The sequence below is a fragment of the Channa argus genome, chromosome 9 (assembly GCF_033026475.1).
Source record: "Channa argus isolate prfri chromosome 9, Channa argus male v1.0, whole genome shotgun sequence".
Classification (NCBI taxonomy): Eukaryota; Metazoa; Chordata; class Actinopteri; order Anabantiformes; family Channidae; genus Channa; species Channa argus.
The window spans coordinates 5,201,622-5,220,300 of record NC_090205.1 but is presented as its reverse complement, the minus strand read 5'-3'; the positions used below and the strand labels follow the sequence as shown (position 1 = coordinate 5,220,300).

Here is an 18,679-nt window from a genome sequence, read left to right as displayed (position 1 = left end):
GTCACAAATGGCATAAATTCTAAGTATATAAGCTAATTTACCTTTATTATTCTGTCTCCATCCAATGTGCCCAGTCAGGTGACTGTGGACAATAAGATTAATTTAGAAAATGACACGAATTATCCTTTAACACTAAAATCCGTTCTTTTCTTTTCTTAAACTCCACATTCCAAACAACAACTGTTCTGCCCTCTGTTTCAGTGCATTTATAACTGCTAAAAAACCGTTAAATAGCTTTGTGTACAGTGTTTTGGGAGCAGCACTGCCCCCTTGTGGTCAGCTAGTAGTAGCAGGTTCAGAGCCTGGATTCCCCTGAGAGTTACTGAAGCACGGTAGAGGACAGAGCGTGACTGCTGCCTGCTGCTAATTTTCTTTATAACGTTGTAGCCTTAGACATTATTTGTCCTTAAGTATTTTGTTTGTTACCCTTCTTTATGCTGTAAACATACTGTGGTTGCTGCATTATTATTTTGCTTTAAAATCGTTAATTCGGAACTTTAGTAAATTGCGGTGCTCATTGCTGTTGTGACTGAGCATGTTTTTGCTTCAGTGTTTGAAACCTTGGATTTTGCCTGTAAGATGTATGTTATGTCATTTTCATTCCTATTGTTGTTTGTGTTCAGTTTTACAGCGAGTGAGTGAGTAAAGTAAAGCAAGAGAAACGAAGAGTGAGCCTTCAATAAACATTGAAGAAAAGTTAGGCCTCGTGGTTATTGGAGGACTTCACACTCACATGTTAACTAACTGTCCAGCATAGAACAAGTTCCACTTTTTGCGAGGACGCTCCAAAGAAAAACACATTGAACAGACTCGTATAATTGTGCACAAGTTCCAGTCTGCTGTTCGTCCTATGATGTGTCTGATTCAGGCCTCTGTGTGCTATTCTGAGACAGGTGAGGACCTTCTCTCTTTTAGAAAATAGTTAAAGTATAAATACGTCTGAAATTCCCAAGATGTTTCCCTCTTATTCCTCAAATTTTGCATGATTTGCCTCTGTACCTACAAATATATATTGGTATGTTGCTGTACCAGTAAAAGGTTTAAACAAAGACGTACTCTGTAAATTTGGGATATTTTATTTGGTCTGAATTTAAAGTTGTAATTTTAATTGTTAAATGAACATTAACAAATTTGAATAAATGTAGTTTGAGAAAAGGCCTTCATTAGTCTCTTCACAGCACATTGGTCTCACTGGAGCCAGGCTTCAGAATTTGCAGGGTGATAATGAGTCTAAGAGATTTTCTAAACCAGGGGTAGAAAAATGCATAGATCATAGGATTCAGACAGGAATTAAAATAGAACAAACATATTATAAAGACAGCAGATGAAGCATTGAGCAACGTGTCCTGGCCTGTAAGTGCGACACTGAAAAGTGGGCAGATGCATAACAGAAAAACAAGTATAACAACACCAAGGCTCCTGGCTGCTTTTATCTCTGACTTCTTAGCTTTCACTGAATGCTGGAGTGTGGTATTTGCAATGTGAGACCTCATGGCACGAGCCTGAGACACAGCCACCACAAATACTCTCATATACAGAACTATGACAACAGTAACAGGAGCAATGAAGGAAATAGTCAGACCTATAATATTATCAATAAATTGAAAGACTAAAACACACTCCCCGACACAGGAATGATACCTGCCTGGTTGTTTCAAATTGTCTCTCATCAGCACACAGACAAGAAAGAAAGAACAGATCCAACATAGTGAAACACAGATTCCCACTATTTTTGGAGTAACTTTGATGGAATAACGCAGAGGGTCACAAATAGCCACATATCGGTCGACAGAGATGAGAACCATGATTCCTATTGAAGTAGAGGTAACAATAGTGTCAAAAGCAGAATAGAATATACACATGATATCACCAAGGAGCCAGCAACCGTCTATAAGGATAATTTGAAACAACCAGAGGAGGCCTACAAAGAAATCTGAGACACCCAGAGAGAGGAGGAGGAGGTTGGTGGGAGTGTGGAGCTGCCTGGAGAAGGAAAAGAGCAACATACTTATTAATATAAGTTATCAGTATCATTGCAGCAGATAAGACCACATCAAACCAATAACAAATTTGAACACAATGTTAGTAAAGTTAATTTTGATCATTATATTTTTAATGTTTTGTAGGAACTGAATAAAATAAGTGTGTACTTGAAGTGTGAGATGGAGATGATGACCAGCAGGTTGAGAGTCACAGTGAGCAGAGAGATGAAGGACAGAACAATGTAAATAAGAACAGAGACAGAGAGAGGACGCTTTGTCTTCCAGCAGGACGTGTTGAGCTGTGGGAAGCAGAGTTCAACTTCCTCCATCGTCATCAGACAGAGGAAGCTGCTGAACTCTGGCAGCTCTGTGACCAAATCTCTCTGTTTTATAACTTATGTAGCTCTTTGTTCCTCCTCCAACATTCACTGTTACTTAGAAACTAATGTTCGTCCTCCATTTCTCTGTAGATTATCATCAATAGTCTCTGGTGATGGGTGACGGCAGTATTTCTTTTTTGGTAATTTACTAAGTTCTGATATAATCTGCTTTTATTGGTTATGTTGTTTGTTATTTTTAGTGTTACTCTTTCATATATTTCAAGTTAGGATGAGACTAACAGACCATCTGTAAATGGTACTTTAAACTTGGAACCAACCTTTTTACTTGTTAAACCCTCCAAAGACTGAACAGAACACACATCAAGATTGTTTCTACCATCTTGCACATTTTTTTGTAGTTTTCAATGGTCACAAATGGCCTAAATTCTAAGTATATATGCTAATTTACCTTTATTATTCTGTCTCCATCCAATGTGCCTATTATAGGCTGTTTGTTTTGAGACCCTTTCCTTCATTGGCTCTGACTGCTAAGTAACAAGCCCAGCTAACTGCTGGTACAATGGGGGCTATACAGTGCATCCAGAAAGAATCACAGTGCTTAACTTTTTCCACATTTTGTTATGTTACAGCCTTGTTCAAAAATGGATTAAATTCAGTCCACCTGTGGGAAACCTGTCTATACAAGATCCCACAGTATATGTCAGAGCATAAACCATCATCCGTACATGGAAGAATCACCTGGACACTTCCTAGAACCGGCTGGCCAAACTGAGCAATTGAGAGAGAAGGGCCTTAGTCAGAGAGGTGACAAAGAACCCAATGGTCTCTCTGAAAGAGCTCCAGCATTTCTCTGTGGAGAGACAGGAGAACCTTCCAGAAGAACAACCATCTCTGCAGCAGTCCACCAATCAGCCCTGTATATTAAAGCGGCCAGACGGAAATCACTCCTCAGTAAAAGGCACATGACAGCCCACCCGAAGGACTCTCAGACCATGAGAAACAAAATCTATAATGATCTCTTTGGCCTGAATGTCAAGCGTCATGTCTGGAGGAAACCAGGCAGCTCTCAGCACCTGGTCAATAACATCCCTACAGTAAAGCATGGTGGTGGCAGCATCATGCTGTGGGGACATGTTTCTTAGCGGCAGGAACTGAGAGACAAGTGAGGATCGAGGGAAAGATGAATGCGGCATCAACAGGACAACTGCCTTAACCCCACAGTGAATAACAAACGAGTGGCTACAGGACAACTCTGTGAATGTCGTTGAGTGGCCCAGCCAGAGCCCAGACTTGAACCCAACTGAACATCTCTGGAGAGATCTGAAAATGACCAACGCTCCCCATCCACCCTGGTGGAGCTTGAGAGAAGAATGGGAGAAAGTACCCAAAATAGGTGTGTAGCACCTTGTACCATCATATTGAGGCTGTATTAAGCCGAGGTAGTGAAAACTTATGTCTGTGTGATTTTTTTTTTGGTTTTATTTATAACACATTTGCAAAGATTTCATACAAACTTCTTTCACCTTGTCATCATGGGGTATTGTTTTGTAGAATGTTGAGGAAAATGATGCATAATCCATTTTGGAATAAGGTCGTAACGTACACCAACTTGTGATCGATGTGGTTTCTTTACCTGAGCCTTCTACAATGGTTAGAGATTTCTCGTGGCTTTGTGTTGGTGAGCTGAAGGCTGTCAATTGCAAATCACAACATGCTTGTGATTTAAATCTAATCTGAAGACTGTAACATTTAACTAGCTAACCTTTTTAAGGCAATCCTGACCCTTTAGGTAATTTGTTTTATTTAGTGTCTGTTACTGCTTTTTCCATACGTTACCTTAAGTGAGCTGAAAGGTGCCTTTAAATAAAATGTATAACTGTAATTACTATTGTTATTATGACTCAAGATAGCAGATCTTGTACGGAGCCCCTGGAAAACATGTTTAATTTGATTTTATCGTATTAGTTTTTCTAAATAGCAACGTGTGCTATCGCAATTTAATTTCCCTAGGTCAAGTCCCCTTTCTTCCTATCCATCACGTCCCATCCCCATCAAATTTCAACAATTTAAACAACCTTTTTAGTCAAACAAAGCATATGCAGGGGATCCATTCTGAATGAGGAGGCACAGGTAAACAAGCAAAGATCACAAGATGCCACAGATAGGGCCGTATCCTCCAATAGTTAGAGCTTTTTTATAGTACCATGGTCTTACACCTGTGTGCAGGATGGTCTTTTTTTGATGAACATTTCTTCTGTTGAGGTGAAGCAGCCTTCATCACCGTTTGTGGATAAATTCTGCTCGTCCAGATGCTGAACTGTTTCAAAGTGGCAGGAATCAAGTTAAACTCAAATTTTTAAAAACTTTATTTCCTGAGATCTCACACATTTTACTTTAGCCACAATAGAAAACAAAGGACCCTTTTTAACTGAGGCTAATAACTTTAAAATTAACCTTTAAAGAAATAATAAACTAAATGTTAAAAGGGACGAGCAACCACAGCAAAATAAGAATTGGTATCCAACAGAAATGGGGATTCGAGTCCGTGACTTGGAGTGGGTTGCACCAAATTTGTAGACAGAAACACTTATTATTGAGGACTCGATTCAGACTTGAGATTTTGAACTTGTAAACAATCCTTATTTTCCTTTGAGCTTTTTTGCAAACCTGATGAAGGTCCAAGAGGCCAAGTGGGTAAAAGTTTTTTAATAATCGCATTAACATTAATGAAATGCTGGACAAGCTGAATGCATGTTGGTGTTCAAAATAAAATGCAGCCAAAAAATCTCACCTGCTGGTTTAGTTGCGCTGTTGTGTACCTATGGTAAAGTATGACGTAGATTTACAAAGCAGTTTTTTAGATTTTTCTAAAGAAACTGAGGAAGATGTAATTACAAAACATTTGTCCTCTGGGATTACGAGTGTGTGGATCTCAATTGTTGCTCAGTAAACAATAAATATATAATGACAAAAACAGCAGTATTTGTTTTGCATTACATCAAATAAAGCAACGAAGACAAAAAAACACCTGTTACAATTTCCCAAACACGATAAACGATTTGAAGCTGATTTAGAACTAATTGTGTTTGTATTATATAATATAATTAACAGCACAACGATTAGAGTACAATGAAGATACAGGCCTTAAAGTGCAACATCCACACAACAAAATTCAACTGTGACATGTCTGAGCCTAGAGATGTCAGACATCATTCGCTTTTTTTGTAGATCATTAATCAAATATTACAAAGAGTGGTACTAATCCTCCTATGCAGTGAATATATTTCCTAAACTCTAGACTGCACAAGCATCTTCTAAGAAACTGTGCAGATGATTATTTAACTGTCAGGAAAGATCAAGAACCTCATGGATGAGCATATGAAAACATGCTGAACAAATTGTCACCCACCACTTGTGTTCTGCTCATTAAAGCATATTGGTCTCACAGGAGCCAGGCCGCAGAATCTGAAGAGTAATAATAAGTCTAATAGATTTTCTAAACCATGGGTAGAGAAGTGCATAGATCATAGGGTTTAGACAGGAGTTAAAGTAGAACAAACATATTGCAAATGCAATAGATGAAGCACTGAGCAAGGTGTCCTGGCCTGTAAGCGTGACACAGAAATATGGGCAGATGCACAATAAAAACACAACTATAACGAGCCCGAGACTCCTGGCTGCTTTCAGCTCAGACTTCTTAGCAGTTAGTGACACAGCTGTCGTATGAGACCTCATGGCACGAGCCTGATACAAAACCGCAGCAAATACTCTCATATACAGGACTATGATGACAGCAATAGGAACAACGAAGGTCAAAATAAGACCAATAATTTGATAAATAAATTGAATGACTATCACACACTCTCCAACACAGGAATTATATCTGCCTGACTGTGTTACACTGCTGTTCATCAGCACGCCGAGAAAGAAAAGAGAACAGACCCAACACAATGAAACACAGATTGCAACTCGTTTTGGACCAACGTTGGTGGAGTAATGCAGAGGGTCACAAATAGCCACATATCTGTCAATAGATATGAGAACCATGGTTCCTACCGATGTAGAGGTAATGATGTAGTCTATACCGTAATACAGAGCACACATGAAGTCACCAAACAGCCAGCAGCCGTCTATGAGAATGATTTGAAACAACCAGAGGAGGCCCACGAAGAAATCTGAGACAGCCAGAGAGAGGAGGAGGAGGTTGGTGGGAGTGTGGAGCTGCCTGGAGAACAACGAAAGCATCACTTCAATAAAATAAAGACAAATCAAAAGCATGTTTCAAAAGCATACTTTCTCTTGCAGTCATTTCTTTCTGTACAGCTGGCAAGAAATCACTGTATGTGTCTACTTGAAGTGTGAGATGGAGATGATGACCAGCAGGTTGAGAGTCACAGTGAGCAGAGAGATGAAGGACAGCACAATGTAAATAAGGACAGAGACAGAGAGAGGACGCTTTGGCTTCCAGCAGGACGTGTTGAGCTGTGGGAAGCAGAGTTCAACTTCCTCCATCAGAGACAGGAGGAGATGCTACGGAGCTCTGACAGCTCTGTGAGCAAAGCCCTCAGTGATAAAACAGTTGTCCTTTGTCCCTCCTCTGACTTTCTCTGTTACTTAGAAACTAATTAGTCCCACTGCTGACACGTGAATAATATTTTTGTGTATAAAGTGAAAACGAACCCAAACCTCCTACAAAATCATGATGAAAGTAGGAAAAAAAAAAAAAGGACTCTGGGCGCTGGTTTCTATGTACCGGACACAAATGACAGACTAGTTTTAAGGCTGAAACATGCTTAATATTTGTAGAGTTGACGAGCAGGATTGGGTTGTGGTGACTTGTGGCACCTAGTCGGTCTAAGTTGGTGCCAGTCTGACCCATTCAGGGCTGACGGTTAGGTTTGTGCTGCAAAAACAGTCTTTAGAGAGACATACAGGGACAACCATTCACACCTACAGCCAGTTTAACCAGTTACAGGTTTTAAATGAGCAGCAGGACAGTGGTGGATTGGTTAGTGCTGCCACGTCAGAGCTAGAAGACTGTGCCTTCGTGTCCTGTTACGGCCCTGGATGTATTTGTTCTTCCTTTTGAGTTGTATTTTGTGTAAATGTTTTTGAAGGACAGCGAGTGTTTCTCTTGTTGTATGGATCTGTGTGTTTGAGTTATAGCTGCCCTGCCTGATTGGCTGGATTGGGGGGCAGTAACGGAAGCTGATGGGTCCATCATACACTTCCTGGAGTTTAAAAAGTACGGTTCCCACCAGCCAGACTGGCTTCTCTGGCAGCAGCACCTGTTCTCTGTCCTTTGCCCCCAAACCTTTGAGCATTTTGGGATTGTTAGGCTTTGGGCCATGGTTTTGTATAGTTATTGTATATTCTGTAAGTAGAGTTACTCCTTAACATCGCCACCTTGTATATACTTGTAAATAGTACTGAATCTGTAGTGGTGAACTGCCATTTTCTGTTTTCACATGAGTTAAGGTTAGTGACTGTTTCTTTCTAAAGGCCATCTAGCACTTTCTTTGGGAAATAGCTTATTTTGTATATTATTTTGGCCTGGGTTCACCCTGAGTTATAGTGTCATGTTTGTATGACATTTTCTTTTGTGGAAAATAAGTTTCGTACTGCAACCGGAGAGGGAACAGCCCAATTTATCTTTGTATGTTGCACCCCCACCCCCTAGACAAGGGCGTAACATGTCCCAATGACCAACTGCGGCTTTTCTGTGTGGACTTTGCATGTTCTCCCCTTGGTTGCATGGGTTTCCAGGATTAATCAACACAAGAACAAAACCACAGTAATAATACGTCAGGAAGCCGATTAAACTTCAAGAACAAAAGACACAAGAGAGAAAACCTAAAGCAGTAGGGGGCCTCTGAGGACTGACAAAAGTTAAACTATGTACAGCGAATTGTCATTGCAGTCTCAGACCTCCCTAAGAAAAGCCGACTGTCACTCCGCTGCAAGTAACGCATGTATAAAATACTAGTTTTAGGGTTGGAGCCAATAAGGTGCTTGACACAACTACTCAGTTTAAAATAAGGTTTATTTTAAAATATAATAGTTGGCAAAACAGGATGGAGATGTAGTAAGTCCTCCAACTCGCTACATGTTGCTGAACTCCAGTCTATGAGAGAGGACACGAAGACGAGCATCTTGACAGTGACTTGTGGGATATGGTGTCTGAACATGAAAAACAAAACTTACTAGAGTCAGTGAGGAGACGAGCAGAGTCTAGAGGAGAAGCAAGGCTCTTATGTGGAAGAGTGGAGTATGGGCCTGGTAGAGTAGATACACTTGAGATGTGGTGAAGATGAGCAACATGAAGAAAGGGTAGCGAGTTGGTGGGAGGAGGGACCACTGGGGAAGATGTAGTGTTATGCTAGTTATTGTCACCACTGTATGTCATTAACTCTGTGTGTTTTCTCCCGTAGTTGTCTTTGTCCTCCTCTGTCCCCCTCTCTCTGTCCCTTTCTGCAGGTGTCCCCCGGCTTTGAAGCTGTGTGTCTTCCAGCATGAAGCTACTGATCCTACCAATCTGCCCGATGTTTTGTTGTTGGTTTTTGTTGCTCTGTTCTTTTCTCTCTCCCCTTTCCACTCACCCCAACCGGTCGAGGCAGATGGCCGCTCACCCTGAGCCTGGTTCTGCTGGAGGTTTCTTCCGTTAAAGGGAGTTTTTCCTCTCCACTGTTGCCTATGGCTTGCTCCAGGGGGAATTGTTGGGTTCTCTTTATATATCTTTATAATCTTGACTATATTGTGTAAAGTGCCCTGAGATGACTTTGTTGTGAATTGGCGCTATATAAATAAAGTTGAATTGAAATTGAATTGGTCTGGGTAAAGATGATTTAGATTAATGCTGGAAAGCTGCGGTGAGAAATCAGATGATCTGGCAGCTTTGTGAGGGAACTGGGGAGGTATATGAGCTGAGTGGTGAGAGCAGGTGAAACAGATTACCGATGATTAGTTAAGCGGGGAAAATGTGACGGGACCAGGAAACAGGAAGTGGTTGCAAAATAAAAGTCTTGAAGGAGGAAGTGAAGTTCGTGATCCTGACAGCACAATTCAGTGTGAACAAATAATCAGCTAATGCGGACAATACTTTTTCTGTAGTAAACTGATTAAAGCTGTGTCCGGCTAAGTTAACTGTTAAGCTATGAATGCTAGCTTATGAAATTCAGATGCAAAGAAATTTGCTCAAATTACTATGGTGTATTACTGTCAGTTACTGTCCTATGTGTGTATTTTCCATATCTTATCTTTATGTTGCATAAACTTTTCCCTATTGGGCCCCAACAGACTGTAGGATCACAACTGCAAGTCATTATAATTCGGCCTGTGGTGACCAGGAATTTGTGCATTCAAAACAATTCTGACATTAGTTTTTCAGCTATTTCACTAAATCCTCAATCTCAACATCATGTGGTGCAAGACGAATGATCGGGGACTGAGCAAAGACCTAGAAGTTACCATCTGGGGACCATGCATGTCTGTAGAAAACTTCATCCATCCAAATACGTCTAGACAATGTATTACAATGGAAACGTTTGACCAGCTGTTGTCACTTAAATAATATATAAATGAGAAGTCAAGGAATCACAAAATTCAGTTAGGACGGATCCAGGTGACATGAATGTCAAAATATTACTGGCCAGCTTCTAAAGCCAGTTTGCAAAATGCAATGGATGGACTTTCCAGAAGAGTGAAGCTATGTATGTTAAACCCCATAACACTAATGTTAGGTTATTTATTTTACAATAGATATAAATCAAATATTAAAAACACACCTGAGAGTGTATAATTATAATATCAATAACATATTAACCTCGACCATCTTACATTATTTAAATTATTTTTAACCGGATTACATGATATTCGATCCGACATATAACAAAAAAATAAACAGGTTGGACAAACTGTGTTGAAGACACAGGCTCCAGAGTGCGACTTGAGTACAACAAAAGCAAATATCTGTAATAAAAGTGATTGCAGCTGTTTATTGAGCGAGTATGATGGACAGCACAGTCTTTGAAAAACTAACATTTCTCTCTGCTTACACTGTTGGTGATTGTGATGTTATACAGTAACCTGAAAAAAAATTGCATGTACTTTAATACAGTTGTGCTTTCTGTTGCTTATTCCTTTTTAGAGACTGTATATCCTGTGTTTGCCTTCATGTCACAAGTTCATCAGCTCCTTCTGTTTGCTGGACAAGTGTTAAACGAACTCGTGTTGATGCTCCTATTGAGAATAGAATGCATTTTTCACAATGTAGCACGAAATGCCCTAATTGAATTTTTAAATTCAGAAAGACGCATAAACACTATGAGGCACCTTTAGATATTAACAAGAGCAAATTAGTTAAAAAACTATTTTAGCGTAATTATTTAGTCTAACTTTAAGGTCTATTACATGGTCCTCTCAATGTTAACATGCTCAAAAACACATTCTTTAACAGAATAAGGACCAGGCTCTGTTTTTAAAGCATATTCGTTTCAGAGGAGCCAGTTTTTAGAATTTGCAGAGTAACAATAAGTATAATAGATTTCCTAAACCAGGGGTAAAAAAAAGCATAGACAATGGGATTTAAGCAGGAGTTAAAGTACAAAATAGATACGCAAAAGGCAGTGGAGAAAATATTGAGCAAAGAGTCTTGGCCTGTAAGTGTGACACAGAAATACGGACAAAGACATAACAGAAACACAGCTATGACAACACCAAGAGTCCTGGCTGCTTTCAATTCAGATTTTTTAGCTGCTACTTTCACTGAACATTGAAGTGAAACAGCTGCAATATTAGACCTCATGGCTCGAGCCTGAGACACAGCCACCACAAATACTCTCATATAAAGAACTACTATGACTGTAATGGGAAAAATAAAGGTTAAAATAAGATCTGCAACACGTTTAATAAGGTTATAATTTAGCACACACTCCCCAGCACAGGAATTAGATCTGCCTGGTTGGTTAAGGTCATCTTTCAATATAAGATTTAGATAGAAGACAGAACAGATCCAACACAGTGAAACACTGATTCCAGCTCGTTTTGGAGTGACTTTAGTGGAATAATGCAGAGGGTCACAAATAGCCACATATCGGTCGACCGATATGAGAAAAATGGTTCCTATTGAGGTAGAGGTCATCAAAGTGTCTAAACCACAATACAGAGCACACATGAAGTCATTTAGTAACCAGCAACCATCTATGAGCATGACTTGAAACAACCAGAGGAGGCCTACAAAGAAATCTGAGACAGCCAGAGACAGGAGGAGGAGGTTGGTGGGAGTGTGGAGCTGCCTGGAGACGGAAGAGTTAGAATTAATCTTATGCACTGCACATCAAACCATGACAAATTTAAAACCATTTGTTAGAAAATCTCTTCTTCTCTCAGTGGTGAATAAAATAAGTGTGTACTTGAAGTGTGAGATGGAGATGATGACCAGCAGGTTGAGAGTCACAGTGAGCAGAGAGATGAAGGACAACACAATGTAAATAAGGACAGAGACAGAGAGAGGACGCTTTGGCTTCCAGCAGGATGTGTTGAGCTGTGGGAAGCAGAGTTCAACTTCCTCCATCGTCATCAGACAGAGGAAGCTGCTGAAGTCTGAGCAAAGCTCTGTCATATAACTTATGTTGTTCTTTGTTCCTCCTCTAACATTCACTGTTACTTGGAAACTAATGATCCTCCTCCATTTCTCTGTAGACCACACTCACTGTCATGTCTCTGTTGGTGTTTGGTTACCAAGTCGAACTTTATTTGATAATCGTATTCATGTTTGCTTCCATGTTGTAATGTTTGTCCACTCATCGATCCATTAATCACTATAAGGAACATGTTTATCTGTGTGACATGTTGATAATTAAATCATAACCTCCAGCATGTCTTTAGTCAGTGATGGTAGAGTGTAGGCATCTTTCTAAAGCCACAGTCTTTCCTCAGTACATATTTAAATCTTTCCCGCTTGCTTTTTAGTGTTACTTCTTATTCACCCGTTCACACACATTCACACAAACAGAGACACACCAGTGATGGAGGCTGCAATGCAAGGTGCTCCCCTGACCCACCAGGAGCAACTTAGGGTTCCGTGTCATTTGCTCATGTTGCTCATGGCTTTATGAATCTCCGTGTTGTGTGGTCCCCGACCTTTCCCTGGGATTGTCTAGTATAAATCCTAGTCTGCTTTAGTTCATGTCCTCACTCTTGCTTGCTTATCTCTAGTCCTACCAGGTGACTGTCCATGTTTCTGTTAAGCTCCTCGTGCCCATTTCATCATGTCAGCATTGGTTCATATCTCTGCTCATGGTACTCTGATACAATTATCATACTCTGATAAAAATTATAAATGGTTTTACTTTTTTTTTTACAAACAAATATCTGTAAAGTGTGGAGTGCATATGTTTTCAGCCCCTGACTCAATACTTTGTAGAACCACCTTTTGCTGTAATTATAGCTGAAATAAAGTCTTTTTGGTTTGTCTTTACCAGCTTTGCACATCTAGAGAGTGAAACTTTTGCCCATTGTTCTTTGCAAAATAGCTCAAACTCAGTCTGATTGGATGGAGAGCAGCTGTGAACAGCAATTTTCAAGTCCTGCCACAGATTCTCAGTTGGATTTAGGTCTGGACTTTAAATGGGTCACTCTAACACATGAACATGCTTTGATCTAAACCATCACATTGTAGCTCTGGGTGTACGTTTAAGATCGTTGTCCTGCTGGAAGGTGAACCTCCTCCCCAGTCTCAAGTCTTTTGAAGACTAACAGGTTTTCTTCTCAGATTGTCCTGTATTTGGCTCCATCCATCTTCCCATCAACTCTGACTAGCTTCATTGTCCCTGCTGAAAAAAAGCATTCTCACAACATGATGCTGCCACCACCATGTTTCACGGTCTGGATGGTGTGTGCAGGGTGATGTGTGTTAGGTTTCCACCACACATACCGTTTTGCATTCAGGCCAACAAGTCTCTTCTGACCAAAGCACCTTCTTCCACAGGTTTTGCTGTGTTCCCCACATGGCTTGTCACAAACTGTAAATTCGACTTTTTGTGGCTTTCTTTTAACAATTGCTTTGTTCTTGCCACCATAAAGGCCAGATTTCTGGAGGTACGTCGTGTGGAGGCACGACTAATAGTGGACTAATAGTCCACCTGAGCTGTGGATCTCTACAGCTCCTCCAGAGTTACCATGGGCTGCTTCTCTGATTAATCCTCTCCTTGCCCGGCCTGTCAGTTTAGGTGGACGGCCATGTCTTGGTAGGTTCGCAGTTGTGCCACACTCTTTCCATTTTGACCTGTGTGGTGTGAAGCCATAGGGAAGGTTGTTTGGGGAATATAGCATGCCAGTAGATTTGAGTCTGACAGAACTGAAACAAACCAGAAACACTGCTGCAGAGCTCACGATACATTAGACAGCAGTGACTTCAATAACTGGCCTATTATTACTGAATATATATGACAATGAGACAGGACAGGTCAGGATTATTCAAGTCTGAATTTAAATTTACAATTATGTACATTTTAAATGTTATTTTGTCTTTTTGACTTCAGTGTTTTAGTGGTGGTGAACTTTCCCCCTTTGCTTCACCCAAATGGCCATTTAACAATGTTTTTAAATTAAAATGTAATTAATACCTGGTGATTTGTTTGGTTGATGGTAAAGGATGGTTCATGAAAAGTCAACACAAGCTACAGAAAGTTGTGGCTTTAGTTTGGCAAGATGTGCAAATTCAGCATATTCCTTCAGGCTCCATCATATTTCAGACAACCTCCAACAGAGTCAACTATTGATCCCCATTGATTCATACTGTAACATCTAGCCGTCCACATACTTTTAGTTGTATTTTATAGGTTAGTAGTCGAGAAGTGTAAAATATCACAACAGAAAAAGGTACATGTGTCCCAGTTGTATTTATTTTGGAATTAAAGAATTAAAGAAAATAAACTGGTCACTAACCACTGTTAGTGGTACAGTAGGAGACGTTATGTGTTGAATTAGAATAGTATAGATTCAGAGCAGATTCCAGGCTTTTCATGAAAACAAATTAAACAAAATTATTTCTGTTTATTGACATGGTTTTAGTTATGTCACAGCATCTCTTAAATAAATGTTGTTCTTTCTTTTGGCCGGAATGGTTGACAGTTAAACAGAGTTGAGGCCCCATTCAGTCACTCAACAGTGTTTCTTCACAGCACATTGGTCTCACAGGAGCCAGGCTTCAGAATTTGCAGTTTAATGATAAGAATAACAGATTTTCTAAACCAGGGGTAAAAATATGCATAGATCATAGGATTTAGGCAGGAGTTCAAATAAAACAAAAACATTAAAAAGGCAGAAGATGAAGCATTGAGCAGGATGTCTTGGCCTGTAAGAGCCACGCAGAAATATGGGCAGATGCATAATAGAAACACAACAATAACAACACCAAGAGTCCTGGCTGCTTTTATCTCTGACTTTTTAGCAGTTACACCTGATGAACTCGGCCACGAAACAGCTGCAATGTGAGACCTCATGGCTCGAGCCTGAGACACAGCCACCACAAATACTCTCATATACAGGACTACAATAACAGTGATGGGAACAATGAAGACAAAAATGAAATCTGCAACTTCATTGATATATTTAATGACCATCACACACTCTCCTGCACAGGAAGCACGTCTTCCTATTTCTTTCAAGCTGTCACTCAGAAGCACACCGAGAAAAAAGAGGGGGGAGATCCAACACAGTGAAACACTGATTCCAGCTCGTTTTGGAGTGACTTTGATGGAGTAATGCAGAGGGTCACAAATAGCCACATATCGGTCGACTGATATGAAAACCAGTGTTTCTACTGATGCAGAGGTAATAATGTAGTCTAAAGCATAATACAGAGCACACATGAAGTCACCAAGGAACCAGCAGCCGTCTATGAGCATGATTTGAAACAACACAATAAGGCCTACAAAGAAATCTGAGACAGCCAGAGAGAGGAGGAGGAGGTTGGTGGGAGTGTGGAGCTGCCTGGAGAGAAAAAAGAGCAACATCTATTATTATTTGTGAAAATCAATTACCACACCAGTAGGTAAACCCAGAGTAAAACTGTAACAAATTCAAAGTATTTTTAGGAAAACTCTTTTCTTTCTGTTCAGCTACCAGTTTTATAATTAAGTTAAACAAGTGACTACTTGAAGTGTGAGATGGAGATGATGACCAGCAGGTTGAGAGTCACAGTGAGCAGAGAGATGAAGGACAGAACAATGTAAATAAGAACAGAGACAGAGAGAGGACGCTTTGGCTTCCAGCAGGACGTGTTGAGCTGTGGGAAGCAGAGTTCAACTTCCTCCATCATCATCAGACAGAGGAAGCTGCTGAAGTCTGAGCAAAGCTCTGTCATATAACTTATGTTGTTCTTTGTTCCTCCTCTAACATTCACTGTTACTTGGAAACTAATGATCCTCCTCCATTTCTCTGTAGACCACACTCACTGTCATGTCTCTGTTGGTGTTTGGTTACCAAGTCGAACTTTATTTGATAATCGTATTCATGTTTGCTTCCATGTTGTAATGTTTGTCCACTCATCGATCCATTAATCACTATAAGGAACATGTTTATCTGTGTGACTTGTTGATAATTAAATCAATTTAATCATAATTAAATCATTAAATCATTCATTTTACCAATAGAATAAAATACTATTATATTAAATTTTTCCTTCTTTTTGATTATACAATGCTGTAGCTATATGTCAAAGTGTCTCTGGGCAAGACACTGAACCCCTAACAGCCCATTCCCATCCCCAGCAGTGCAGTGCTGGTCCAAGCCCGGTAGAAATTGGGGAGCGTTGCGTCAGGAAGGGGATCCGGCGTAAAAACTGTGCCAAATCAACATGCCGACAATGATCCACTTTGGCGACGCTGAACTCAGGGGATGAGCTTAATTGCACAGTTTGCGCTATCCAGATTTTCTGCCTGAATTGATCATTAAATGTAATCTGATCTTCAAAATATTAACACAAATCTTCTAAACCGATAAAACACCTCCATGGATTTTTTATGTGTTTATCAAAAATACCCTAAAGGAAGCCATGGTGGCTCTTTGGTAGAGCAGTGGGCTGGAATGCAGAGGGCCACAGGCTACAATCCCACCATAACACCCATAACACCCAGCCACCAAGGGCCAAAAATGGGCGGAGCGTGTGTGTGTGAATATCTTTTTGTGAACTTAATTGTGATATTTTTGTACTTATGGCATCTAGCACAAGAGCTGGGGTCGTCTACCCTGTCTAGAAATGGATTAAGGGCACATACTTATTGTGGTGGATAAAATTACTAATAAACTGAGATTTACACCAAAATATGCTCTATATCATGATAATTTGGAGAAATCAAGCAACGTGAAAAGCAGACAGTCAGTACTCCCACATAGCCGGTCAATTATTCTGACCTCAACGTTTAAGCTAATATCTATGACAGACTTTTTGAAAATATGCCACAATTTGCTAAAGACATGTTAATGTTTAGTATGTTTCTTCAAAGCATAATAAAGCATATTGTCACATACATGGTATATAAAGTACATTTTTCAGTAACATCTTAAAGTGCAAGATGTTCTGGAAACATACTACGTGAATTTCTAGCATATTTTTAATGCAATTAAGAATACTTCACCTGGAGTACACTGTAGAACTTATAGAACTTGCTCCCAGATCTTAGGTATCTAGCACATAGTATTGCCATAACTTAGAAAACACCAGCAGAATAAATTCTCTTTACATTGCTCTCACTGGGCAGATTAGCATCTTATATGTACCATGTAATATTACAATAGATACCCCTTACTTAGAAAATACTTGCAGTATAAACACATTTAGCAACTTGTTACCCCATTAGTCCTCAAGCATATTGTGCCTCCGTATGTACTGTGCAGGTACAGTGTTACTACAAAGATGTAAACTGTAAATCATGGCCCGTAAATGAAGATATTATTGCAGTTTCTTTATTTGGTTTGAGTTTTAGGTCTCATATCAATAAATGTGTATATTCACATTTCCTCGCTTCACAGCACATTGGTCTCACTGGAGCCAGGCTTCAGAATTTGCAGGGTGATAATGAGTCTAAGAGATTTTCTAAACCAGGGGTAGAAAAATGCATAGATCATAGGATTCAGACAGGAATTAAAATAGAACAAACATATTATAAAGACAGCAGATGAAGCATTGAGCAACGTGTCCTGGCCTGTAAGTGCGACACTGAAATATGGGCAGATGCATAACAGAAAAACAAGTATAACAACACCAAGGCTCCTGGCTGCTTTTATCTCTGACTTCTTAGCTTTCACTGAATGCTGGAGTGTGGTATTTGCAATATGAGACCTCATGGCACGAGCCTGAGACACAGCCACCACAAATACTCTCATATACAGAACTATGACAACAGTAACAGGAGCAATGAAGGAAAAAATAAGAGCTACAATATGATCAATAAACTGAAAGATTAACACACACTCCCCGACACAGGAATGATACCTGCCTGGTTGTTTCAAATGATCTCTCATCAGTACACAGAAAAGAAAGAAAGAACAGATCCAACACAGTGAAACACAGACTGTAACTCTTCTTGGAGTGACTTTGATGGAATAATGCAGAGGGTCACAAATAGCCACATATCGGTCGACTGAGATGAGAACCATGATTCCTATTGAGGTAGAGGTAACAATAGTGTCGAAAGCAGAATACAGAGAGCACATGATGTTACCCAGGAACCAGCAGCCGTCGATGAGCATAATTTGAAACAACATGAGAAGGCCCACAAAGAAATCAGAGACAGCCAGAGACAGGAGGAGGAGGTTGGTGGGAGAGTGGAGCTGCCTGGAAAAGGAAAAAGAGCAACATTTATTATTAATATTTAAAATTATAACCACATCAACAACCACATTCATTCATTGTTGGTAAAGATTTGGACATAATTATTTCTGTCATCATAGCTACTAGTTTTAAAAACTGAATAAATAAGTGTGTACTTGAAGTGTGAGATGGAGATGATGACCAGCAGGTTGAGAGTCACAGTGAGCAGGGAGATGAAGGACAGAACAATGTAAATAACAACAGTGTAAGAGAGAGGACGCTTTGTCTTCCAGCAGGACATGTTTAGCTGTGGGAAGCAGAGTTCATCTTCCTCCATCGTCATCAGACAGAGGAGAAGCTGCTGAAGTCTGGCAGCTCTCTGACCAAAGCTCTCTGTCATAATATGTAGTTTTTAGTCCCTCCTCTTTAGTCTCCCTTACTTAGAAACTAACGTCCCTCGACCCTTCTCTTGACATCATAATCATTTAGTCTTTTTTTTTTTTTGCTGTACAGGTAACTTGCTGAAATTTTGTGGATCGTGC

General features: G+C 39.9%; 4 protein-coding genes across 4 annotated transcripts; all 4 read right to left on the bottom strand.

Annotated features, from left to right (window-relative positions):
* Positions 1 to 1,172: 1,172 nt before the first annotated feature.
* On the bottom strand, positions 1,173 to 2,311 carry LOC137132962 (trace amine-associated receptor 13c-like). The gene is made up of 2 exons (XM_067516001.1): positions 2,151 to 2,311; positions 1,173 to 1,983 (listed from the first exon to the last, which is right to left on the bottom strand). Exons 1-2 carry the CDS (start codon positions 2,309 to 2,311, stop codon positions 1,173 to 1,175), a joined length of 972 nt encoding a protein of 323 aa, XP_067372102.1.
* Positions 2,312 to 5,749: 3,438 nt separating this feature from the next.
* LOC137132960 (trace amine-associated receptor 13c-like) lies at positions 5,750 to 7,647 on the bottom strand. Its single transcript, XM_067515996.1, has 3 exons — positions 7,582 to 7,647; positions 6,675 to 6,853; positions 5,750 to 6,548 (listed from the first exon to the last, which is right to left on the bottom strand). The coding sequence occupies exons 1-3, from the start codon at positions 7,645 to 7,647 to the stop codon at positions 5,750 to 5,752; spliced, it is 1,044 nt and encodes a 347-aa protein (XP_067372097.1).
* A 3,152-nt stretch (positions 7,648 to 10,799) lies between these two features.
* LOC137132959 (trace amine-associated receptor 13c-like) lies at positions 10,800 to 11,942 on the bottom strand. The gene is made up of 2 exons (XM_067515995.1): positions 11,734 to 11,942; positions 10,800 to 11,616 (listed from the first exon to the last, which is right to left on the bottom strand). Exons 1-2 carry the CDS (start codon positions 11,940 to 11,942, stop codon positions 10,800 to 10,802), a joined length of 1,026 nt encoding a protein of 341 aa, XP_067372096.1.
* Positions 11,943 to 17,350: 5,408 nt separating this feature from the next.
* Positions 17,351 to 18,474, bottom strand: LOC137132958 (trace amine-associated receptor 13c-like). The gene is made up of 2 exons (XM_067515994.1): positions 18,314 to 18,474; positions 17,351 to 18,161 (listed from the first exon to the last, which is right to left on the bottom strand). Exons 1-2 carry the CDS (start codon positions 18,472 to 18,474, stop codon positions 17,351 to 17,353), a joined length of 972 nt encoding a protein of 323 aa, XP_067372095.1.
* Positions 18,475 to 18,679: the final 205 nt, after the last annotated feature.